The sequence below is a fragment of the Xiphophorus maculatus genome, chromosome 1 (assembly GCF_002775205.1).
Source record: "Xiphophorus maculatus strain JP 163 A chromosome 1, X_maculatus-5.0-male, whole genome shotgun sequence".
In the NCBI taxonomy this organism is placed as follows: Eukaryota; Metazoa; Chordata; class Actinopteri; order Cyprinodontiformes; family Poeciliidae; genus Xiphophorus; species Xiphophorus maculatus.
In genome coordinates this window covers 3,752,949-3,776,264 of record NC_036443.1, presented here as the reverse complement: position 1 = coordinate 3,776,264, position 23,316 = coordinate 3,752,949, and the positions used below count along the sequence as shown (strand labels likewise).

The 23,316-nt window shown below is 37.2% G+C and overlaps 1 protein-coding gene across 1 annotated transcript; it reads right to left on the bottom strand.

Annotated features, from left to right (window-relative positions):
* Positions 1-1,348: 1,348 nt before the first annotated feature.
* LOC102219912 (immunoglobulin superfamily member 1-like) lies at positions 1,349-20,161 on the bottom strand. Its single transcript, XM_023340443.1, has 19 exons — positions 20,049-20,161; positions 19,887-19,922; positions 19,484-19,795; positions 18,205-18,513; positions 17,620-17,931; positions 17,153-17,461; positions 16,627-16,905; positions 14,664-14,951; positions 14,218-14,499; positions 11,938-12,261; positions 10,967-11,101; positions 7,851-7,943; positions 7,675-7,710; positions 7,272-7,583; positions 5,215-5,499; positions 4,500-4,784; positions 4,038-4,361; positions 1,830-1,964; positions 1,349-1,744 (listed from the first exon to the last, which is right to left on the bottom strand). The coding sequence occupies exons 1-19, from the start codon at positions 20,098-20,100 to the stop codon at positions 1,443-1,445; spliced, it is 4,410 nt and encodes a 1,469-aa protein (XP_023196211.1). The 5' UTR covers positions 20,101-20,161; the 3' UTR covers positions 1,349-1,442.
* Between the last annotated feature and the right edge of the window lie 3,155 nt (positions 20,162-23,316).

Sequence of the window (23,316 nt, the reverse complement as noted above, 5' to 3'; positions counted from 1 at the left end):
TTTAGGATTCAACTAGTTATTTTGACATGAAGTTAACTAAATTCAAGCTTTTTACAGTTAAACACATGAAACATTATGGCAGCATTTCTACTTTAATAATTACAATGTAATAACCAAAAAAAAAGTAAAAATAGTAATAAGGGCAGTCTAAGCTTATGCAAAGAATAACATAAATTAATAACTTTAGCAAAACTAAATGAATTAACAACCTATCATAATATATTAAGAAAACTGCATAAATGTTCTGATGTTTAATAAAAGGAAAAACTACTTCTTTTTTTAGGTCTTTTTCAAATTTACCAACAAAAAAGGGAACAACACTCCGACTCACTCTCTCTGTCAATCTTATTTCTTGTTTTCTTTAAAAACGTGTATTTCCCTGTAATCGGTGTTTTACTTCCTGTATTAGACTTTTTTTCTTTTGTTTTGAATGTTAGTTATTTCTGATAAAACCTGATGTTTGGTTTCTGTTTCTGTTTTCTTTCTGTGGTTTTTTTGGTCAGCCATTTTCTTCTAGCTCAGCTTCAGTTGCTTGCTTTCTTTTAAAGTTGCACCAGTTCCTAGTCTACCACCTCCTTTTTTAAGGAATCACCTTTTCAGCTGAAATGTCACTCAGTCCTTCCTGTCTCCTCTCTTGTTAGTTTTTCTTATTTAATAAATCACCTATAATGAGATGATCTTATTCATATTTTTATCCTCCCACAACTCGACACACGACTGCACGGCGGCCATTTTATTTTTAGATAGGTTTCTTTGATCTAATCAAGTATTCATGTCAAACCAAACACAATCAGGTCACCCAAACCACAAAACTCTTCAGTGTGGAAGGTTCCACTGTGGGAAGAAGACTTTAGGTAGCTATTTATGTTTTCAGCACTTTAAAAATGAAGTTTGGAAATAAACTAACAAAATCTGCAAAGATTCTATGAAGGAGACAATATTTTCTACAGACTATTGAATCAGATACTCTTCTGGATAACGTATTGTGATAGGAAAGAGCTATGCAACAGGGATGGCTTTGATGTTAATGGTAATCCTGCTAAGTGCTAATATTAAAAGCGACAGGCAGCTAGAAAAGGCGATGTTATTTAACAGAGAAAAAACACTAAAATGATGTATACAATTTATAAACATATATATATATATATATATATATATGTATGTATGTATATGGGGGGGTTGAGGGGGTGTCTGTGTGTGTGTGTGTGTGTGTGTGTGTGTGTGTGTGTGTGTGTGTGTTTATAAATTGTATACATCATTTTAGTGTTTTTTCTATTTTCTATTTTCTATATATATATATATATATATATATATATATATATCATGTACTGTGTATTGCTCTATGACCCAGGCACAGCCATTTTCTTATATATAAGCTAGATTCTTTGAAGCTAAATATTTGTTTTGTACCTAATTTGGTCTTGGTAATTCTCAGCTTTCATCTATTGATACTCATTTACACATTTTTTAGCTTGCACTACATTATTTTTCCAGGTTGCATCAACATTCACGTAGACATCTTCATCAGTGCTTTCTTCGTCTTCTTCAAATGTTTGTTCTGATGATGCGTAATTCTTGACACCAACAATGATTTGTCTTAAATGAGGCTCTGCTTCCTCATAATCATCATCACTTGTTGACTCTTCGTCCATCTCCAGTTCCTTTACTGAGTGAAATGCATCAATATTTTCATAGTCGTTGCAATCATTCTCGAGGTCTTGTGTGTTTAACTGCTGGAAAGTCACTGAAAAAAAAAGAAACAAATGAATTTATGAATAAAATGTAGAAATGATTTTAAATGCATGAGCTTGTATCTTTTGATCACAGACTTTGGTTTTGGTCAGACGGTATGGGCTGTTTAGAGCAGAGTTTCCTCCTGCAGCCCAGACAGACTGCTAGAGACACCAGCAGGACCAGCAGCAGGATTCCACTGGAGACTGAGGAAACCAGCAGCAGTGAAGAGGCTAGGAGAGAAAACATTTGGTCAGTTTATGGCTCTAAACCTGCATTTTACAAACGTTTTCAGGCTGAGGAACACTTAACCTATTTAATAAACAGTCACAGACCACCTAACCTGAAATGACCCAGCAGTAATACATCTTTATATATACAACTTGAAGTGAAAATATTAGACTCTTACACTTGTTTTTGTTTTCTTTGTTTATCCCTTCTGTTTAGTAAATGGGAATGGCCACAACAAAGCCATGGTCAAGTCTACAGGGGCATTTTGAGTCGTTTTCTAACTGTGAAGTACGGGTGTGGCAGCATCATATTGTGGGTCGGTTTTCTGCAGGAGGAACTGGTGGAATCCCTAAACTAGATGGCATCATGAGGAAATAACATGTTGTAGAAATGTTGATGCAACATCTAAAGATATCAGCCGGGAAGTAAAAGATTGGGCACAGATTGGTCTTCCAAATGGACAATGACCTGAAGCATGCAGTCTGTGGTTACAACGTGGCTAACGGACAACAAAGTCAGTGTTTTGGAGTGGCCATCGCAGAGCCCTGATCTGCGTCCTACGGAGAAGTTGTGGGAAGCTCTGAGATCTGAGGGCGCCTACCAAAAAGGACTCAGTTCTACCAGTTCTGTCAGGAGTAATGGGCCAGAACTCCATCAAGATAATGTGAGAGGCTTGTGGAAGGAAACTAGCCTGCTGAAAACCAGCTCCTTATAGTACAGCTGGCTTCATCCAGAGGGTCTGGGCTCTCAGCTGCTGTTATGGAAATTTCATTTATCAAAGAATGAGAAGCTGTTTCAACAATAAGAGAAAGATTAATCTTTGTCTTTAAGTTTCTTTATTCGAAGGCAAAAGCGTTCGAAGACCCGTCTCACTGAACGCAGTCAGGAGACGAGCCCTGAACGACTCACATCACATGGTTATATAGTCACAGCAAGGCAAAGACCCACCCAAAGTCTGATCTTATCTTATTGCCAGATGGACCACAAGACAATCCTGACCCCCACCTCATGAACTATCCCTCACCTCTTGGATGGGGATGATTTTATGACAGGAAAGAGAGCAGGAGAAACTTCTAATTCTTCAAATTTTTCTTTGTCAATTAGTCATGGGCACAGGGTCAAACGAGGGTACGACTACATTTCACACACGTCAGTCCTTTAAGACAATTTCCAGGTTAAGCATTTTACCCAAGACGTCTTCAGGTCTCTTCTGCTATCGCAGCTGTGGAAACATCTAAACACTATCTGGAAACTTCTTTAATGGAAAAACACATCTTGCAAAAATGTCAAAAACGCAGCAGCTATAATCAGTAAGTAAATGGTTAAAAATATCATCAGTTCCATCAAAGATGAAATACGGCAAAAGATGAAATTTTCTATTACAGCTGCTGAGAAACGAATGCTCCTGTCGAGGCTTTGAGTTTCACCCAATCACTAACATTTGCCAGTGACGCATCTAATGTGCCAGTTCCATGCCAAGAAGCTTGTTAGAAACTGTCTGCACTGTAAACGACCATCCTCCACTGCGAAGAGAGAAATTAATTCAATATTTAGGAGTGCGACCAACATGGACCGAACACATTCGTTCACTTCCTCTGGAAGCTGTTTCAATAATACTTGGTGTATGTAAATATTTGCATTCAACTGTATTTCAGTAGGGAATTGATTGCTGAACGTACATCAGGTGATAGATTAGAAACAAGATGCAGCTGAGAGGAAGAGCAAGAAGCTTAAATAGAAATGAGGAAATGGCTGAAAATACAGAGGGAACGTTGGAACAGACCTAAACAAATCAGAGACAAACCAGATCTTGGAAAATTATTTTATCATGAGGGGGCATATGTTCTGTTTGTTTGCTTGTTTTATTATTGAAATCATCATTTGAAAAACAAATTTTGTGTTTTTCATGATTTGACATGTTTAACTAATAATAATAATAATAATAATAATAATAATAATAATAATAATAATAATAATAATAATGCCTTTAGGAGATTAGAGGAATACACAGTAAGGTATTTTACTCAAAGTTTGAAATTTAAATGTTCTTTTCTCAAATATATATAGTTACTTACATTTGATGATGAGACTAATGGGTTCTGCCTCATCAGAACTGAACCTCTGTGTAGCCATGGTAACCTCATACACACAGCTGTAGTTGCCCTGGTGTTCAAACTCAGCAGCTGGGAAGTTAAAGGAGGCTGAGTTGTTGACTGCTGGCCTGGTTTCTGTGATGTTGGAGTTGGAGAAGATGAGAGAGAAATCTCCCTGAGGATATCTGGGGTTAATGGAGCAAGTGAAGGAAAGGCCGTAACCCTTGGTAACCTCTGCTCCTCCTGGACCCCAGACCAACCCTCCATCTGGGGATGTCAGGGAAATGATGGGCCTCTCCAGACTCACTGTAGTAAACATGGACATGGAATAGAAGAATATTATTCCACATAGAGGCATGGCCATTTGAGAAGATGGATTATGGATTTTTCATAAATATTTATTTGGCCTAATATTCACTGTTAACACAATTTATTTAATCTTACCTCTAAGACGAACAGAGTTACTGAAGGGGGAGGTGAATGTTTGGCTTGACATCATTTTCTCATACTGACACTTGAATTCTCCATCATGATCCAGAGTCACTTTAGGGATGTTGAAGGTAGCAGAGGAGGAAACTGATGACTGAGTCAGTCTAAATGATCCTGAAGTCTGTTGGAGGATAAATGTTCCACTTAAAGGTGAAGCAGCAACAGAACAAGTGATGCTGACTTGTTGACCCCAGGTGACCTCAGCAGAGCCTGTAGAGATGCTGGGCTTGGGAAGGTTCACTGAAAAACAGTAAGTTGTGAGAATAAAAGTTTATTCATTTCCACAACTGAATGACACTAAAAATAATAATCTTTTACTGTCAGTTTATTTATTTTTTGTGGTCAGACGGTCCAGTGGAGACAGTGCATGACAGATAGGCTCTGAACTATGTGGAAGGTTTTTATATCACTTACAACAAATATCAACATACAAGATATAAAATGGTTTGATTGTCTTTTCAAAAAGGGGTTATATTTTTATTTATTTTTACAACCAAACAATACAAAAGAAATTGTTTTTTTTTTATTAAAAAATGATAAATTTGCTAATGTCAGTATTTACTAATGGATGATCTGATTCACTGAGAGTGAAAAATAAATAGTGCAGGCATTTTAAGCAACTGATTGTACTGCTGAAGTTTCACTGTTAACACAATTTATTTAATCTTACCTCTAAGACGAACAGAGTTACTGAAGGGGGAGGTGAATGTTTGGCTTGATATCATTTTCTCATACTGACACTTGAATTCTCCATCATGATCCAGAGTCACTTTAGGGATGTTGAAGGTAGCAGAGGAAGAAACTGATGACTGAGTCAGTCTAAATGATCCTGAAGTCTTTTGGAGGATAAATGTTTCACTAAAAGTTGTAGCAGAAACGGAACAAGTGATACGGGCTTGTTGACCCCAGGTGACCTTAGCAGAACCTGTAGAGATGCTGGGCTTGGGAAAGTCCGCTGAAAAGTGAGAATAAAAGTTTATTCATTTCCACAACTAAAAATAATAATCTTTTACTGTCAGTTAATTTATTTTTTGTGGTCAGACGGCCCAGTGGAGACAGGGCATGCCAGCTTCACCTCTGTCAGACTGACCACATGATAAAATATTATAAAAAATATTTAAATCTGGAGAGAGGAAACTACAAACTCTGACTCTCCCAGGGGAAAGATTCATTCATAAGCAATTTATATCTGAATTACACTCTATGTAAAAAGAAATCACCCCAATTCTAAAGTCCTTCCACTGGCTCCATGTAGCTCAGAGAATGGACTTTAAAATACTGTTAGTTTATAAAACACTGAACGACTTAAGACCACAATACATTAAAGATCTGCTGTAGTTGCATCAACCTTCCAGATCTCTAAGTGTGTATGATGTGTGTATTGGTGATCTTGATGGTGGGCAAAATGTAATATTTGTTACTGGTTTCTCAATTGTTGACTGTATTTTCTTTTTATGACTTCTTCTTGTGGTTTCACAATGTAAAGCACTTTGAACTGCCTTGTTGCTGAAATGTGCCATACAAATAAACTGGAGTGATTCATTGTTCAAATGAAAAACTAAACACAGTGGCTACTATGAAAGAAATAATCAAAATCATATAAACAAACCCATCACCATATTCAAGAAAACTCCAAGCCTTGACGGAGAGAAATGTGCCGATGATGAGAATCAGGTATTTTTTAAATAGCACTGATTGGAGATTCAGTCAATTTCTGATCAGTAAATACATCACACATAAGAATACCTTTCATTTTGTGTTTAGCTGCTTTCAAACAAAAAAAATGTACTGGTCATTACATCAAAACATTTAAAAGTGAACATTTAAATGCCATTTTAAATGCTATTGTATTGTATAGAGGCTTACTGATGTATGATAGAGAATTGGGTGCAGGGATCAGGATTTGGTTGTGTAAATCCAGATCTACAATGAAAAATGAACTATGGACTTTCAAGAATATTAATCTGACTAGAACAGCAACATGTCTGACAGCATGTTGTGTTGTCACTGTTTTTTATTGTTAATTATTTGTTTCTGCACAGCAATGAATGTAGAGGGAGGAACAAACTACAGGGCGGGAAAGTTGAGCAACCCAACAAGCCTTAACCCTTCAGTAAAGTCGTCTTGTGTTTCCTGTAGTGAACAACACACATTAGTGGAGTGTCATCAGTTCAAGCAGAAGAAACTGAGAGACAAAATGTTTTTTTTGAAAGGATGAAAGGCTGTTTGTGTGCTGGGCCCATCAGTAAAGACGGAGCTAAATATCTGATTTATAGGACATGTATTCAAAGACATCACATGATTCTGTACATTGACAACAGAAACACTGGTGGTTTAAGTCCTCTACAGAATCTTGTTCTCAAAGAAATATGTCTCCTAGAGACATTTGTGGTCAAACAATGGGGAGAAAAGAAAAAGCTTCCATTTAGATAAAGTCCAATAAATGTAATCATGTCAATCAGATATATGAATTTTTAGATCTTGGCACATCAGCTACTTTCTGTTCTGCATCTAACATATAAGTTAAATCTTGTTGGCAAAATAAGTAACTTGTTGTAATAAGTGTCACAAATCATGTGAATCACATTCTGATCAGTGAACACACAATACACAAGCTCTGCCTTTCAATGTGCGTTTAAATGCTTTCAGCCAAAAATCTACACTGACTAATATGTCTGAACATTTAAAATTTAACATTTTAATATTTGTAAAGCATTTTTCCTTTACCTGAACAGACCACACCAGCATCCTCATCATGACGACAGTTGTGTTTCTCATAACCATTGTGTCCACAGCTGGTTAGAGAGTTTTCATTTCCTGAGCACCGAACATCATCAAGCCAGATTTTTCCAACTCCTTGACCAAAGAGAGCAGAACCAACTACACTGATAGCTGGACCACAGTCCAGCTGTCGACAAACCACATTAGCATCAGTTATGTCCCACTCATCATCACAGACCGTTCCCCAGGAATGGCTGTAGAAAACTTCAACCCTTCCAGAGCACCGAGTTGATACTCGCCCTGCCAACCTGATCTGACCTATAAGAACAAAATTTAATATGATTATTTTAATGTTCTGATAAGAGTTAAAGACTTTTATATAGTATGGAAACAGGAAAGAAAAACTGACCTGTAGTGAATGTTGATGAGGTCAAAACAAGACTAACTGTAAGATAAACACTTGGACTGTTATTTTGTTAATAGATAGTAAGACGTTTATGCGAAATATAACATTGCTTATCTGTGCATCAGCAAAGTTATAAAACAAAGCAAATATTGTCAAAAATAATGAAAACTTGAACTTACAGACAAAGCCTGTAAAAAATTGAAGGGTCTCCTCCTGCTTTCTGTTTCTCATAGCTGCAGATACTGTAGCTTCACTGTGTTCTCCAACTGGTGGTCAGAAACACATTTGGCTTCTCACTAAGTTCATCCTTGAGACACTTCCTCTTTATGTATGTGGTTTTTTTAAAATGTTACTGAGCTCAGAAAAAAACACTTCTTTAAACAGTAACACTATTGATGTTGTCATGAAAGCAGATTAACCTGATCCTGTCATATGACATTTGTTTTATAACTGAAATCAATCACAGCCTCAGCAGATGTGGCAGCACTGAAGTGGGCTTTAAGACAAACAACCTCACACAGTACCTAAGGGAAATTTAGAGAATAATAAGTAGAATAATAAGTGCCTCCCATGCAGTGCCTTGCACTGGCTCAAGGAACTGTAGGGTGTGAACGCTGTGATGGTGTTAACCTAGAAGACTTTGTCTCAAACATGATCGGTAAGATTCACCAAATCCTACCTAGTATTTACTGACATTCAAGAAGTGACAAAAGCACTGCTTCCTCAGCAAAAAAGCAAAACCAAAAGAAGCTGCGTCTTCTGTCAGCTCTAAAAGAAAAGCATGTGTCGAGGGGATATGGGTGTAACTTTGTGTTGCAAGTTGTTGGGGACAGCGAGAAGCAGGGGGCGCTGATGCACCCAGTTACCCGAAGGCCTTTTCCTTTTTTTGTGCTAAGAATACGGCCAAAACTTAAATATGAATTATGCCATACAGTCTTATTCAATAAATAAGACTGTATTCTTAAACTAGGATTTGCATCCTGATGAGGCTTGTCAGATTAATAGTATGTTTTGAAAATAACCTTTAAGCAGGTATTAAGCATACTACGAAATATAAATATGTTAAAACGTATGTAATTAGATTACATGTGTATGCTGATGTTATACATTATATATATATAAATATATAATGTATTTCACTTGGTGATGGAATTCTAACAAAGGAACTTTTCAGTCATATTATGATTTATGGAATGAGTCTGTAATTTGCTCAATGCTTGCATACAGTTGAGAACAGTTTCACCATTTAGAAATATTATTTGTGAAGAATTATCACAGTCGACTTTTATTGTCTGATCTTATCAAGTTCTCAAAAACATCGACAACATCAGATCCTGTAACAATCAAAAGGTTATTAAAAATGCCAAAAACAGAATAAGTAACGTCTGTGTAAACCAAATGACTCCTTGTCAGTGCAAACTTTGTATTTTTTAATGATGTGATTCTGGCTCTCCCTGAATTAGCATAAACCTGTGCCCTGCTGAATTACACATAGCAGGTCAGATATGATATGTCTTCAACATAGCAAATATTAAATATATTTGCATCTTTAATATACCAATTATTAAAGACGCAAATATAAGCAGAGGGGACTTCATGCTTATATTGAAGCCAGCTGACTCTGTGGTCGGGAGACCCCCCCCCAACACCCCCCTTGCCGCAGGGCCTGCGTAGCATCCAGCTTCTATCCACCACAAATCTGGAACGAACTCCAAAACTCTGCTAAACAGCTGCAACACTGAGTTCATTTGAATCCAGACTAAAAATGCACCTGTTAAAAGTTGCTTTTGAACCATAATAAATGAAACATTGACCAACATTTTGATGCGCAACGATGGCACTTGACAAAATGTAATGTTTACTGGTTTACCATGTGGTGTCTTGTATGACTGTATTTTGGGGGTTTTATGATGTAAAGCACTTTGAATTGCCTTGTTGCTGAAATGTGCTATACAAATGAACTTGATTGATTAATTAACAGAGTGAAAATTGAGTGGCACACACTAGCAGTAGCAGAATTCCTTCATTGAAAGCCACTGCAAAGATGAATTATGAGCACAATGCAACCATGAAGCTGAAGAGGGATTTTAATGGAAATGGTAAAAGATATGAACAAAATGAAATGCACACAAGTAGGTGGAGTATATCAATACATTTTCAAAGTTGAAAAAAAAGAATCTATTTCCCACACAGACACAGATCTTATGGAAGACACTAATATTTATGAAGAATCTCTACTAAAAGGTCTCCCTACAAGCAGAAAGCTGTACATCATGACCTCTCAAGTGATGTCCAGTGTGGAAGGCTGGCCGGATCGGAACCAGTTTGAGGGAGCAGCGAAGCGCTACTGGCCTGATAGAGATGTACTGGGTTTAATACTAAGAGGTTAGTGGTTCCTGCTAACTTAAGAAACTCAGTTTTGGAAGAGATGCACAAATGTCTCCAAGATAGGTTACATGCAGTCGACATGCCCGTCAGACAATGTGGTGGCCGGGTTTAAGCAATCAGATCAGCGACTTTGCTCTCGAATGCAGAAAGTGCGTAAATAAAGAGTCGACATGAGAGCCACTTTACTGCCCACAAATCCTCCAGACAAATCACAGCGGAAGACAAAACCTATTTGCTTCTACTGGACTAGCGTGGAGAGCTCAACTCAGTCTGCTCCTGTCATTGTGCATTTAAAATATTCATATTCATATTAATATACTGTATGTTAGAATTCATATGAAATATGAATATTACCAAACGCATAGCCAAGAGAAACGTTATTTAAAAAATGGCAATAGACTATTGGATGTGAATTACTAAAATTTAATCAAGCAATTTTGTGTAAAGTATTACTTTAGGTTGCAGATATATGTTAGCGATTCTGATAGCATTTAGACCTTGCAGGCCTTCGCTGCAAATACATAAGTAAACATGCCATAATGTATTTCACTGCAGATCAAACATGTAATCTATTACAAATTGTCAAATTTTTTTTTTTACTAAATAGCTCTTTTAGAATTCATATCAACATTCACATAGTCATCGTCTTCATCCTCCGTGCTTTCTTCGTCTTCTTCAGATCTTTGTTCTGCTTCTCAGTTATCCTCTACACCACTGAATCGTCTCAGATCAGGGTCTGCTTGACATTATTGTTGATTAAAGTCATCACAATCATTCTCGTGGTCTTGTGTGATTAAGTGCTGGAAAGACACTGAAACAAAGAGAAACAAAATAACTTATGAATAAACTGCAGAATAGCAATTGGTTACTTTTAAATCCAAAAACTTGTATCTCTTTGATTACAGACTTTGGTTTTGGCCAGACGGTATGAACCGTTCAGAGCAGAGTTTCCCCCTGACGCCCAGGCAGACTGCTAGAGACACCAGCAGGACCAGCAGCAGGATTCCACAGATGACTGAGGAAACCAGCACCCGTGAAGAGGCTAGGAGAGAAAACACTTGGTCAAAATGTTTTAGATTGCTGTAAACATTCCAACTCCTAAAACCAGACATGTTCTACTGAAGAGAGCCGATAATCTGCTGAGCTGCTTATCTGTTCTCTGAGCAATACAATTTCATATCAAAGAAATGATAACTTGAGTAAAAGTAGTTTTCAAACAAAAAATACTAGAGAAAACTAGCCAAACCGACCGGCACCACCTTCCTTGTTAAAACACTGCGTTAAAATATGGGGCCCCTGAAGCCCTGGGGGGCCTTATGGAATCAGACAGAAGTGCAAATAACTGATATTCATTTTAATTGTATTTTTTGATTTTATGTTTTTAAGACTAGTTGTGGGTTTAAATAGTGTTTCACTGGCGATTTTTTCCAGTAACATATAATTACCCAGTAATATTTTTACATTTCCTGACAACTTAACATCTTTTAATACAAAAACACGGTGTGCCACCAGGCTTAGCAGGTTTTCTGGGGGGAAACCCTGCAACTACTGGAATAAGTTGTAAGGAATCTTAACTTGAAAGAAAGAGTGAAATTCGAAAAGACTGACAAAACCTCAAATAAAGCAAAAACACAAGACCAAAGTTCCAAATTTCATGAAACAAGCAGTTCTCAGGTTGTGGGAGAAATTGCTTTTTTTTCTACAAGGAGGATACATGGTTTGTATATTTCTTTTTATAATTGAAATTATCATTTGGAAACAGAGTTTTATATTGTTTCTGGTTTGGCATGTTTACCTAACAGGAATACACAGTATGTAATTTTACTCAATTTTGTTTTTGATTTAAATGTACTTTTCACAAATTATATTGTTGCTTACATTTAAGAGCCAGACTAATGGGTTCTGCCTGAGCAGAACTGAACGTCCGTGTAGCCATGGTAACCTCATACACACAGCTGTAGCTGCCCTGGTGTTCAAACTCAGCAGCTGGGAAGTTAAAGGAGGCTGAGTGTTTGACTGCTGGCCTGGTTTCTCTGATGTTGGAGCCGGAGAAGATGAGAGAGAAATCTCCCTGAGGATATCTGGGGTCAATGGAGCAAGTGAAGGAGAGGCCGTAACCCTTGGTAACCTCTGCTCCTCCTGGACCCCAGACCAACCCTCCATCTGGGGATGTCAGGGAAATGATGGGCCTCTCCAGATTCACTGTGGGTAAAGGAAAATAAAATCTTGTGAATATAAACTATTAAAAAAGAAAAAAATATATACATTTTATGGTTTTGCTACTGAATGTAAACTTTCCAGTTAGGATGTAAATGTTGTGATGACAGATCTGAATGAGGCTTGCTTGAAAATATTACAGTTTTGTTTTCAATTGAGATTCTGTATCAACAACAAAAAAAGAAACAGCTTTAATTTCTGATGGGGATTTTGTCAATAACCGTGTCACAAACAGAGGAGCTGTTGTCCTCCTTTATGAACGCAAAGGGTACAGAGTTAAGAACTTGCTGGCTTGAATGAATTCTGGGAATTTGGAGAGGTAATGGTCATGCAGTAAAAAAAAAAAACATAAGGGGACACACATTTGACTTCAATGCACAGTAATTAGATTCTCGAAGACAGACCCCTGCCTTAGATTTTTGTAACATTTCATATAATTAGAGTTCCAAGTCCGGGGAAGCCAATGCAAGGCATGGCTGTTCGGCAGCTGTAAAGAAGATTCTGGGATGTGTTACTCCTATGAGCAGCATGATACTACTCCTGTGTAATTATAACAATATTAAAGAAAATGTGAGAGTAAAGGATAGGTAACTGATAAAGATAAAGTTAATTTCTACTAAGAAAGCAGTTTGGAGGAAATGGAGAAAGGTGGACCCCCTTGTCATGAACATTGGATTGGGATGATAGAAGAACTCTACATCATGGAAAAATGGACATATCTCCTGAGACCACATCAAGACGGAGACCAAAAAAACGGAAAGAACCTGGAAAAATTAGATAGGATAAAAGGTCTAATAGTAGAATAGCTCCCAAGCAAAAGTTTTACTTTTGCTCCCAATTATAATGTTGGATGTGAATTGCTCATACAGTTTGTTTTATTTGGAAAATGCCAATGAAAAGTAGAATGATGAAAAAGAGGGGATGAGACTTTGTCACAATATGTTCAGTTTTATACAGTCTTGATCAAAAATCCAACATCGGAGGTTGTATTTTTTTTCAATAATTTACTAATTTGGGTCTTTATTTTTTAAAACGGCCGTTACCTTTTCTTTGAAAAACCATTGAATATATAAAACACCCATACTATTCTATATGTGGGTCAGACAATCTGGGAATAATCTGGTAATGTCTGGATGATTTCTGAATTTTTTACTTTTGTTTTTATGTCAGAATTGTTAAAAGCATAGGTAAACATTTCTTATTATTATTTAAACATCTTTACATACAGTTTGTGCAAAGAGACATAATTCATATTCTTCTTTTTGTAGACAAGGACATATGCAAACATTTTTAGAATATTTTGATGGAATATTGATTAGAAATTAATTTTTATAATTTCAATGTACAACTATTGTTATTTGGACTTTTAAATGGTCGATAACTATTTTTAATAAAAATAAAATGTTCTAGGTATATGGACATATCCCTATAGTTGCTGCCACAGTTGTTCTTGTCTTGCACTGACTGCTGGTGAACACCGTCAAGTGCGCTAAGCAGGAACGAACCATTTCATGCGGATCCAGGGGGGTGTCAGTGCAAATATGGAAAAAACAATTTTAAAAACACTATTTGATTAATTTTGTAATTGACATGGCCACCAATTTTCTTCTATTTCTATAAGAGAAAAAAAAACAAAACAATGCTTTGTGGGAGGGGCCCCCTGTCGGTCAGGGGCCCTTGGAGTTGTCCTCTATATGACACCCCTGATGCCATATAGAGGACCAGGGTGCCGGGGTGGACTTGCTGAATTGGGCTTGGAACCTATTAAAAACTGATTTCAAATCAAGTTTAGCTTTTCTGAATGTTTCAGTAATTTTTAGGACAGACAGGACGGTGATTAAACTCAATGACCTGACATGCTTTTCTCATAGAGTAAATCTTGAAAAAACTGATTTTTACACTTCTGACTTTTCATTGTTTACTCAGTTTATTTAATCTTACCAGTAAAACGAACAGCGTCGCCACGGACTGAGGAGTATCTTTCCCTTGACAGATAATGACACAGGAATTCTCCATCATGATCCAGGGTCACAGTTTTGATGAAGAAGGAAGAAAGGCTGTAATATGTTGACTGAGTCATTCTGAACGAGCCTGAAGTCTTTTGGAGAGTAAATGTTCCAGAATGAACTTGAGCAGTTGCAACAGAACAAGTGATGGTGACTTGCTGACCCCAGGTGACCTCAGCAGCAGGGCTAAAAGAGATGAGGGGCTTGGGAAGGTTCACTGAAAAAGAGTATTTTGTTACTGAAATGTATCTTTCCTGAATATTGCCAGATATTTTGGGACCCATGGATAATGGGATTTATTGACTTGAATTTTTCTTTTCTCAAAACAGAACAAAAAACTCTTGATTTCACTGCATTTTCAAATTAATTAATTCATCTTACCAGTAACTCGAACAAAGTCACTGTATGGAGAGGTCAATGTTTGGCTTAACATCCTTTTCTGATACTGACACTTGAATTCTCCATCATGATTCATGGTCACTTTAGAGATGTTGAAGGTAGCAGAGGAGGAAACTGATGGCTGAATCATTTGCTGTGACCCTGAAGTCTTTTGGAGGATAAATGTTCCACTTAAAGGTGCAGCTTCAACAGAACAAGTGATGATGAGTTGTTGACCCCAGATGACCTCAGCAGCAGAGCTTATAGAGATGTTGGGCTTTGGAAGGTTCACTGAAAGACAGCAGTAGTAGTAGTCTTTATTTTATGTGTCATACACCTTTACAGGTGCCCAGTCCACACGGGCTTACAAAATACAATAAAACATACACAAACATGCGGACAGACTTAAATATTCTTTAAACAAAAAGCATCCTCTTTCTAAGATGCCAGGCCTTCAAAATAAACTGTGCTAACTGAAACAAAAAATACTTCAATAAATAACACATTTCATCCTCATCTGCTAAATAAAAGAAATCTGGATAAACATCAAGTATTTTAGTAAATAAATCATTTCTCAACGTTAAGTACAAGGGACAATAAAACAAGAAGTGCGCTTCACTCTCAATTTCACCCAGATCACACAAAAAACGTCTTCGGTCTTCCTCTGGGACTGAAGGAAAATGTCCCGTCTGAAAAGCCAAAGGCAAAGTGCCAGATCTGAACTTTGCTTTTTAGACAAGTTCCATGATGCATGCGGCTCAAGACCATCAGCATCCTTTAGCAAAATTTAAGTGCGTAATTTTGGTTTATGTAAGATATTTACTGGCCACTAACGTTTATAAACTTCAAAATGCAACTGTTTAAGGTGTCGAATATTACATCTTAATTTATTCCTATAAATGTACTGAAAATCCGCCTCCTCAAATATCTTCTCCATTTGTCTGGCCTAAGCATACCTTTTCACATTTGTGAAATCCCAAAGAAAAATATCTTTTGTTAATCTATAGTCTGGCATATTAATAAACCTATTCCATAATCTAACCATATCTGCAATATATCTAACTTCACAAGGTTCCCAACCCACATCTCCATGTAATGCCATTTTTGGTATTCGAGGATCAGCAGTTTGAGAATTTGGGATTGGTTTAATTATAGATTTTTCCCAATCATATGGGACCAAACCCTATTCAAAACATGTGGAAAAAGAAATGAATAAAATCTGAAATAAACCAGGTAAGATGTTAGAATCAGAGTTTATTAAGCAAGAGCATGCAACCTCGGGCCCCAAGTGTCAATTTGGAAATCCCACATTGATTCTGAGTAACTGAGTAAAAATGATTAAAAAAAAACAACTAGTGTTTTTACAGATGAATATAATAACAAATGGAAGTTTTTAGCATATTTTAGCGTTTCCTTCAAATAATTGCATTGCGTATCCACAAAAGAATGAAACTAAAATCAATAATTGTTTGATCTAATTTTCTTAGCATTAGGTAGGAAATGATATGGGGTTTCTCTTACATAACTTCCCAAAATTATCAACATCTCATGAAAGAAAATGTTTCCAAACTGGTTTGTCAAAAGTGTTACGTTTCTCTTCATTTTTAAATCTAACTATAGCAATGAAATTGTATTTCTATAAAAGTGATAAACTTGCTTGAGTACATATTTATCCAAAAATATAAGTTGTCTTTTATTTAAAAGGTCAGACAATGTTGGTGAGTCTAAAAAATGTTTTATTTACCCAGACAGAGAGTAAAAATGTCTGTTGATGGTGAAGGTTGCAAAGTAATTCATTAGAGATTCATAATATTTTGTGAAATGTAGCCGTCATGAATGTCCCCAGAGCTTTGGGGAGATTAATGAATGACTTGATTCTGTTCTCCCCCCAAAAATAGAGAATATATTTCAAACAATTGGTTGTACTGCTGAACTTTCACTATATATGCAATTTATTTAGTCTTACCTCTAAGATTAACAGAGCTACTGAGGAAGGTTTGGTTTGACATCTTTATCTCATACCGACAACGAAATTCTCCATGATGATCGCTGGTCACTTTAGGGATGTTGAAGGTAACAGAGTTGGAATCTGATGACTGATTCATTCTGAATGATCCTAAAGTCCATAGGAGGATAAATGTTCCACTTAAAGGTGCAGCTGCAGTAGAACAAGTGATGTTGACTTGCTGACCCCAGGTGACCGAACCAGCAGGGCTAATAGAGATCCTGGGCTGTGGAAAATTCGCTGGAAAATAGAGAGTAGTTAGAATGAGATTTAATTTCTCAAAATCTTTGAAAAATGAACCTTTAAAAATGCTTTTGTGTGTAAATTGTTATCAAACAAATCCATACTAAGAGACAAATCTATGCCGAGAAACTGTCAGATGTGCTTTTAGTTGATTTTGAATCAAAGTCCTGAGAGTTTTCCCTTCACCTATGACTATTTCAGCATTTTTTTGTTTCAGGAGTCAGTGATATTAAGCTTTTCTCACCTGAGCAGACCACGCCAGCGTCCTGATTGTGGTTACACTTGTGTGTCCCAAACCCTGGATGCTGACAGTTGGTTAGAGCGCTTTCACTTCCTGTACAGTTCACATGGTCAAGCCAGATTTGACCAGTTCCTGGACCAGAAGCAGCTGATGAAGTGGCACTTAATGCTGCATCACAGTTCAACTGTCTGCAGACCACCTGAGCATCAGATAGATCCCAGCCGTTGTCACAGACTGTTCCCCATTGGCCGTCGTGGTTGATCTCAACTCTTCCAGAGCAGGAAGTTGATCCAGTCAATCTGATCACAGAGTCTGTTAACAATCATTTTCTGATCAGTGAACACACCATACAGAAGTACTGCCTTTCACTGTGTGTTTAAATGCTTTCAGCCAAAAATAAAACTGGCTAATATGTCTAAACATTTAAAACTCAACATTTAAATGCTATCAGTAAAGCATTTTGTCTTTACCTGAACAGATCACACCAGCATCCTCACCATGACCACAGTTGTGTTTCCCTTGACCTTTGTGTCCACAGCTGGTTAGAGAGCTTTCATTTCCTGAGCACCGAACATCATCAAGCCAGATTGGTCCATCTCCTTCACCAAAGTATGCAGAACTCGTTGTATTGAGTGCTGTACCACAGTCCAGCTGTCTACAAACCACATTAGCATCAGCTATGCCCCACTCGTCATCACAGACCGTTCCCCAGGTATATCTAAATAAAACTTCAACCCTTCCAGAGCACCGAGTTGATCCAGGACCTGCCAACCTGACCGGACCTTCAAGAAATAAAATTCACCATATTTATGTCAATGTTCCAATGAGAATAAAATACTTTTATACAATACGGGACTAGGAAACACAGATAAATTGGCCTATACTGAGAATGCTTTCCAAATAGTCTTGATTGGTGATTCAAGTCATTTTCTGATCAGTAAACACACTATACAGAAGCCTTACCTTTTGTTTTGTGTTTAAATGCTTTCTGACAAAACCAATGCTGGCTAATGTGTGTGAACTTTAAAAATGTGTTAATTCAATTATTTTCTCACCTGAGCAGACCACACCAGCGTCCTCAGTGTGATTACACGTGTGTGTCCCAAACCCTGAATGCTGACAGTTAGTTAGAGCGCTTTCACTTCCTGTACAGTTCACTTTATCAAGCCAGATTTGGCCGGTTCCTTCACCAAAAACTGCTGATGAAGTGGCATTTAATGCTGAACCACAGGATAACTGTGTGCAGACCACCTGAGCATCAGATAGATCCCAGCCGTTGTCACAGACTGTTCCCCATTGGCCGTCGTGTTTGATCTCAACTCTTCCAGAGCAGGAAGTTGATCCAGTCAGTCTGGTTGCAGATTCTGGTAACAGGAAAGAGATAAGCTATAGAATTATTCTTTAGAAAGAAAAATAGCAAATGAAAGACATTACTTTTGCTGTCTTCTCTTTGTAACCTGCTTTGCTTTACCTTAGTTATGAACATTTATTCAAATCTGGTGCACAGAAACTATTAACCCTGACATGTACTGAAACACAGTACATGGACAATTACACTGATATTCAAGCCAAATATTTAGTCAAATGGAATTTATATCTGTGTTACACAGTCAGCTATACAATCTTCCTGTTGTGCATCTTGTACCAGTTGCTTAGCTGGTTTAGATCTAACATCTCAATAATAAAAACAAAGAAAACAAAGCAGAGATTTAATGTGACTACCTTTAATAAATAAAGATGTCATCAACACACAACAGCTTTGTTTGAAAGACTAAGTTCAAAATTGCTGCTTTCATAGAATGGAAGAGGAGATGGAGAAGCTAAGAAATACGAATTAAATCCATTTGATTAGCTGAGCATCAACAAATGTGATCGCTATCATAAAGGCTTAACCATACAGGTGCATGACGACACAACTTTGGAGAATCAACAGGTGTTACACATCAATCTGGAAGATATGAAGAAGCCAATAATTCTGCAATATTTATTAATGAATGATTAGATGGATGCATGGATTTATTCTGCTATTTTGAACATGTTACAGGGTACAGAGCACAAGCATCTAATAAAGAACTAAACATAGTGGCTGCTATGGAAGAAATAATCAAACTCATGGAAACAAACCCAGCACTGTATTCAAGAAAATGTCAGTAGCCACTGAATCCAGAGGTACACAGAGGAAGCTGCTGATTATGAGAATCAATGAACACATCACACGTAAGCGCTACCTTTCATTTTGTGTTCAAATGCTTTCAGCCAAAAATCTACACTGACTAATATGTCTGAACATTTAAAATTGAACATTTTAATATTTGTAAAGCATTTTTCCTTTACCTGAACAGACCACACCAGCATCCTCACCATGACCACAGTTGTGTTTCCTATAACCATTGTGTGCACAGCTGGTTAGAGAATTTTCATTTCCTGAGCACCGAACATCATCAAGCAAGATTGGTCCAAGTCCTTGACCAAAGTGAGCAGAACCAACTACACTGATAGCTGGACCACAGTCCAGCTGTCGACAAACCACATTAGCATCAGTTATGTCCCACTCATCATCACAGACCGTTCCCCAGGAATAGCTGTAGAAAACTTCAACCCTTCCAGAGCACCGAGTTGATCCTCGCCCTGCCAACCTGATCTGACCTATAAGAACAAAATTTAATATGATTATTTTAATGTTCTGATAAGACTAAAAGACTTTTATATAGTATGGAAACAGGAAAGAAAAACTGACCTGTAATGAATGCTGATGAGGTCAAAACAAGACTAACTGTAAGATAAACACTTGGACTGTTATTTTGTTAACAGAATTTATGTAAAATATGACATTGCTTGTGTTTATATCATGAAAGTGATAAAACAAATACTATTGATAATAATGAAAATATGAACTTACAGACAAAGCCTGTAAAAAATTGAAGGGTCTCCTCCTGCTTTCTGTTTCTCATAGCTGCAGATACTGTAGCTTCACTGTGTTCTCCAACTGGTGGTCAGAAACACATTTGGCTTCTCACTAAGTTCATCCCTGAGACACTTCCTCTTTACATATGTGTTTTTTTAAAAGTTACTCAGCTCAGAAAAAAAAAAAAAAAAACTTCTTTAAACAGTAACACTGTCCATGTTGTCATGAAAGCAGATTAACCTGATCCTCCTGCCTCATTTTGGAGCAGCCTTTAAGATTTCATTTAAAGATTATTTTATAATTACGTTAGTAATCTGCACAGCCAGCAGATCTGTCCCTGGAGGCAGAAGGACTCCAGTTAAAATAATATCACTGTTGGACAATGGAGTCCACATGTATGTTCAATAAACATGCATAAATGTCTATTTAAAAAAGTATGTTGCACATCTCAGATTGTGAGTACTATATTTCTATTTCTGATAACTAACAGTGCTGGACAGTGTTATTGTTGTTTTTTTTTAAATATTTTTAACAATTGTTGACCTTTTATGTGAACCTACATGTTTATGCTGCTGTTACACATGATGATGATCATTCAAAATAAAAGCATAAAGTATGGTTTAAATCAAAAATGTGCTATGATGAGTTTTTTATAGAGAGAATGGTTATCTGGTTATGAATTTTTGTGTTTTAGAGATGATATTTTCTTCTCAGTTGTCCAATTTCTTGGAATTGTTAATCTGTCAGAAAGGCAAAAGCAGAAGAAGGTGCATTATTTCCCTCTGTAGCAGCTCTAACAGAGCTGGAGAAACCATGTTTCCTCTGTTTCATGAACAAACATCAGCGAGGAAGAATGAATTAAGCTTGAAGTCTTGCTTTCTGCCACGACTGCAAATTTAGCAATTCGACAAGCTTCTGAGTTTCAAAGTATATCTAAAAGTACTACCAAAATCGTTTGATCAAAAGGAAAGCTGAAAAGCTGCAGTTGCATTTCAGCTCAATAAAGCAGTGAAAAGAAAAAAACCCTGCTGAGCCAATATTACAGAACAAATAGTGAACGGTGCCATCAAGTAAAGTACTAGTAGTGGTCCTGTCTCAACTAGAGATTCAAAGTCTGGCTTCACAAAAACACAACTTCTGGATCCTTCGCCACACAATTCAAGAAAGACTCTGGAGATTTTTTGAGTGTTTTGCAAAGACAAAACCCTCCTCAGTGCATCTCCCTCATCGGAGTGTTTAAACAAGGAGTCGATAAAAAGAGTAACACAAGTGACTGTCTGCACTACTTGGCTGGCCGAGAGACCTGGTGCACAATGCTAACATGTAGCTGCAGGGCAAGGCCATGTAAAAGCAAAACAGTTGTTCAAAGAACACCTTGGATGAAACGGCCCAGCTGCTTTCACTGAAAAGGCATTAGCCCAGACTTCCATTGCAATGAAGATACAAGTATCTCTTTTTTTCTGTGGATTTTGTAATTTTCGGGAAATACTTGATGTGCCAATAAACACGAACATGATCGAAACAGAGATCCTTACAACATATGGGAAATCAGATCTCAGTTTCACAATTTCCTTGCATTTAAGAAGAAGCATGTAAAAAATGGTTTCAGATCCCTGATTTGGAGACATCCAGAAAGCAGCATCAACAATCCCTTCCTCTAAGGCTAACGGCAGACTGAAGTTACAGCCGACCAAGCATGTCAATCTCTCATGAACATGGATTACAACAACAGCAGAGGGAAACTTTTGACTGCTGCTAAATAGTCACCCTTGTCAAGAAGTGCAGATGACAGGTGGTGAAGATGACGCTGAGGACCGAGCGTCGGAGTGAAAGAGTGATGATTTTAATGACGAATAAGGCAAACAATCCAGGCAGCACAGATGAGTACCAGCAACAGTTCTCATACTGGTAGCAACTGGCATGACAATAGACAGACTAGACGGTGGACAAGACGACAAGATGAGACAGGTTAGACAAGGACCTGACGAGGAACAAGGAACACAAGTGGGATTAAATACAGAGGTTTATCAGGGAAACGAGACACAGCTGGGAATAATCAAGGGGTAGACAGGACAACACGGAGACTCGATAGACACAGAAACCTGAAATAAACACACAGAAAAACTCAAATCCTCACACCTTGTTCTGTTCTGCCACCTTTTGGGATGAATCCCATCAAATTTACAATGAACAATTTGTTCCTGAAAAAGCAACAAATACACAGGAGGAGGAGAAACTACGAGGTGGGAAAGTTGAGCGTCCCAACAAACCTGAATTGTGCAGTAAAGCCATCTTGTTTTCACTGTACTCAACAACATACATAGTTTAGTGTCATAAGAGGGAGAAAAACAGACACAAAATACTTTTTTAAGGAGAAAGGACCGCTTGAGTGCTGGGCACATTAGTAAAGATGGAGCTAAGCACTTGATATGTGGGACATGTGGTCAAAGTCATTCCACCATTCTCCATACTGACAACAGACACAAGTATTGTAGAAGTCAAAAAATGTAATTTCACTTAAGGGGTTTGTATTGTTTTTCTTTTGCCAAAATAGACAAATGTTATTGATTATGATTGATTTGTAGAAGGATAAAACATCCAAGAGAGTGAATACTTTTTTATAGGTTTTGCATAAACCTGTAAGTTCTTGCTAAATAGTTCAGATTTGGAACATTTATGAGAGAGTTGAAATACTGCTGATGGTGTTAATCCAGGGGACAGTGTCTCAGATGTGTTCAATAAACTTCACACCAGTTAAGATTTAACTAGTGGAGAAACTATTACAAAAAAGCAAAAGCTCTGTGTTGAGCCAACTGTAAGTAGACTCGTTAGGTATGGGAGTTCACCCAATGAGCCTACATGCATTTAATCATCCAGAATAATAAAAATATATATATAGGCCAACAAAATAGGCAATAATTGATCAAAAAAGAAATTAAATTATACACTTTTAATTATTAATTCAGACATCTGCGGCTTGTCGTTCAGATGTACATTTTTTTAAACCTTCCTTTCACTAAAATGTGACACGTTTAAGTTATTGTTATGAAACTAGAAGAATTCACATTATGTGCTTTAATTTTGGAGGAAAAAAAAATACTTCTGAATACTTTTAACTTGCCAATTTTGACCTGTGGGGCAAAGTGTTTTGCCCCACAGGTGATGTTGGATTATGAAACATGTCTAAAACGTTCTTCTCACAATCACTGTGTAAAATGTGAGTGCAACTTCTGAGAATTTCACTCAGCCTCACAAGAGGAGA

Coding starts and splice junctions, on each gene's coding strand:
- LOC102219912 (XM_023340443.1), bottom strand. CDS start 20,100: ATGAGAAACAGAAAGCAGGAGGAGACCCTTCAATTTTTTACAGGCTTT. Junction 7,711..7,850: donor ATTTTTTACAGGCTTTGTCT/GTAAGTTCAAGT, acceptor TTTATCTTACAG/TTAGTCTTGTTTTGACCTCA. Junction 7,584..7,674: donor CTCATCAACATTCACTACAG/GTCAGTTTTTCT, acceptor TTGTTCTTATAG/GTCAGATCAGGTTGGCAGGG.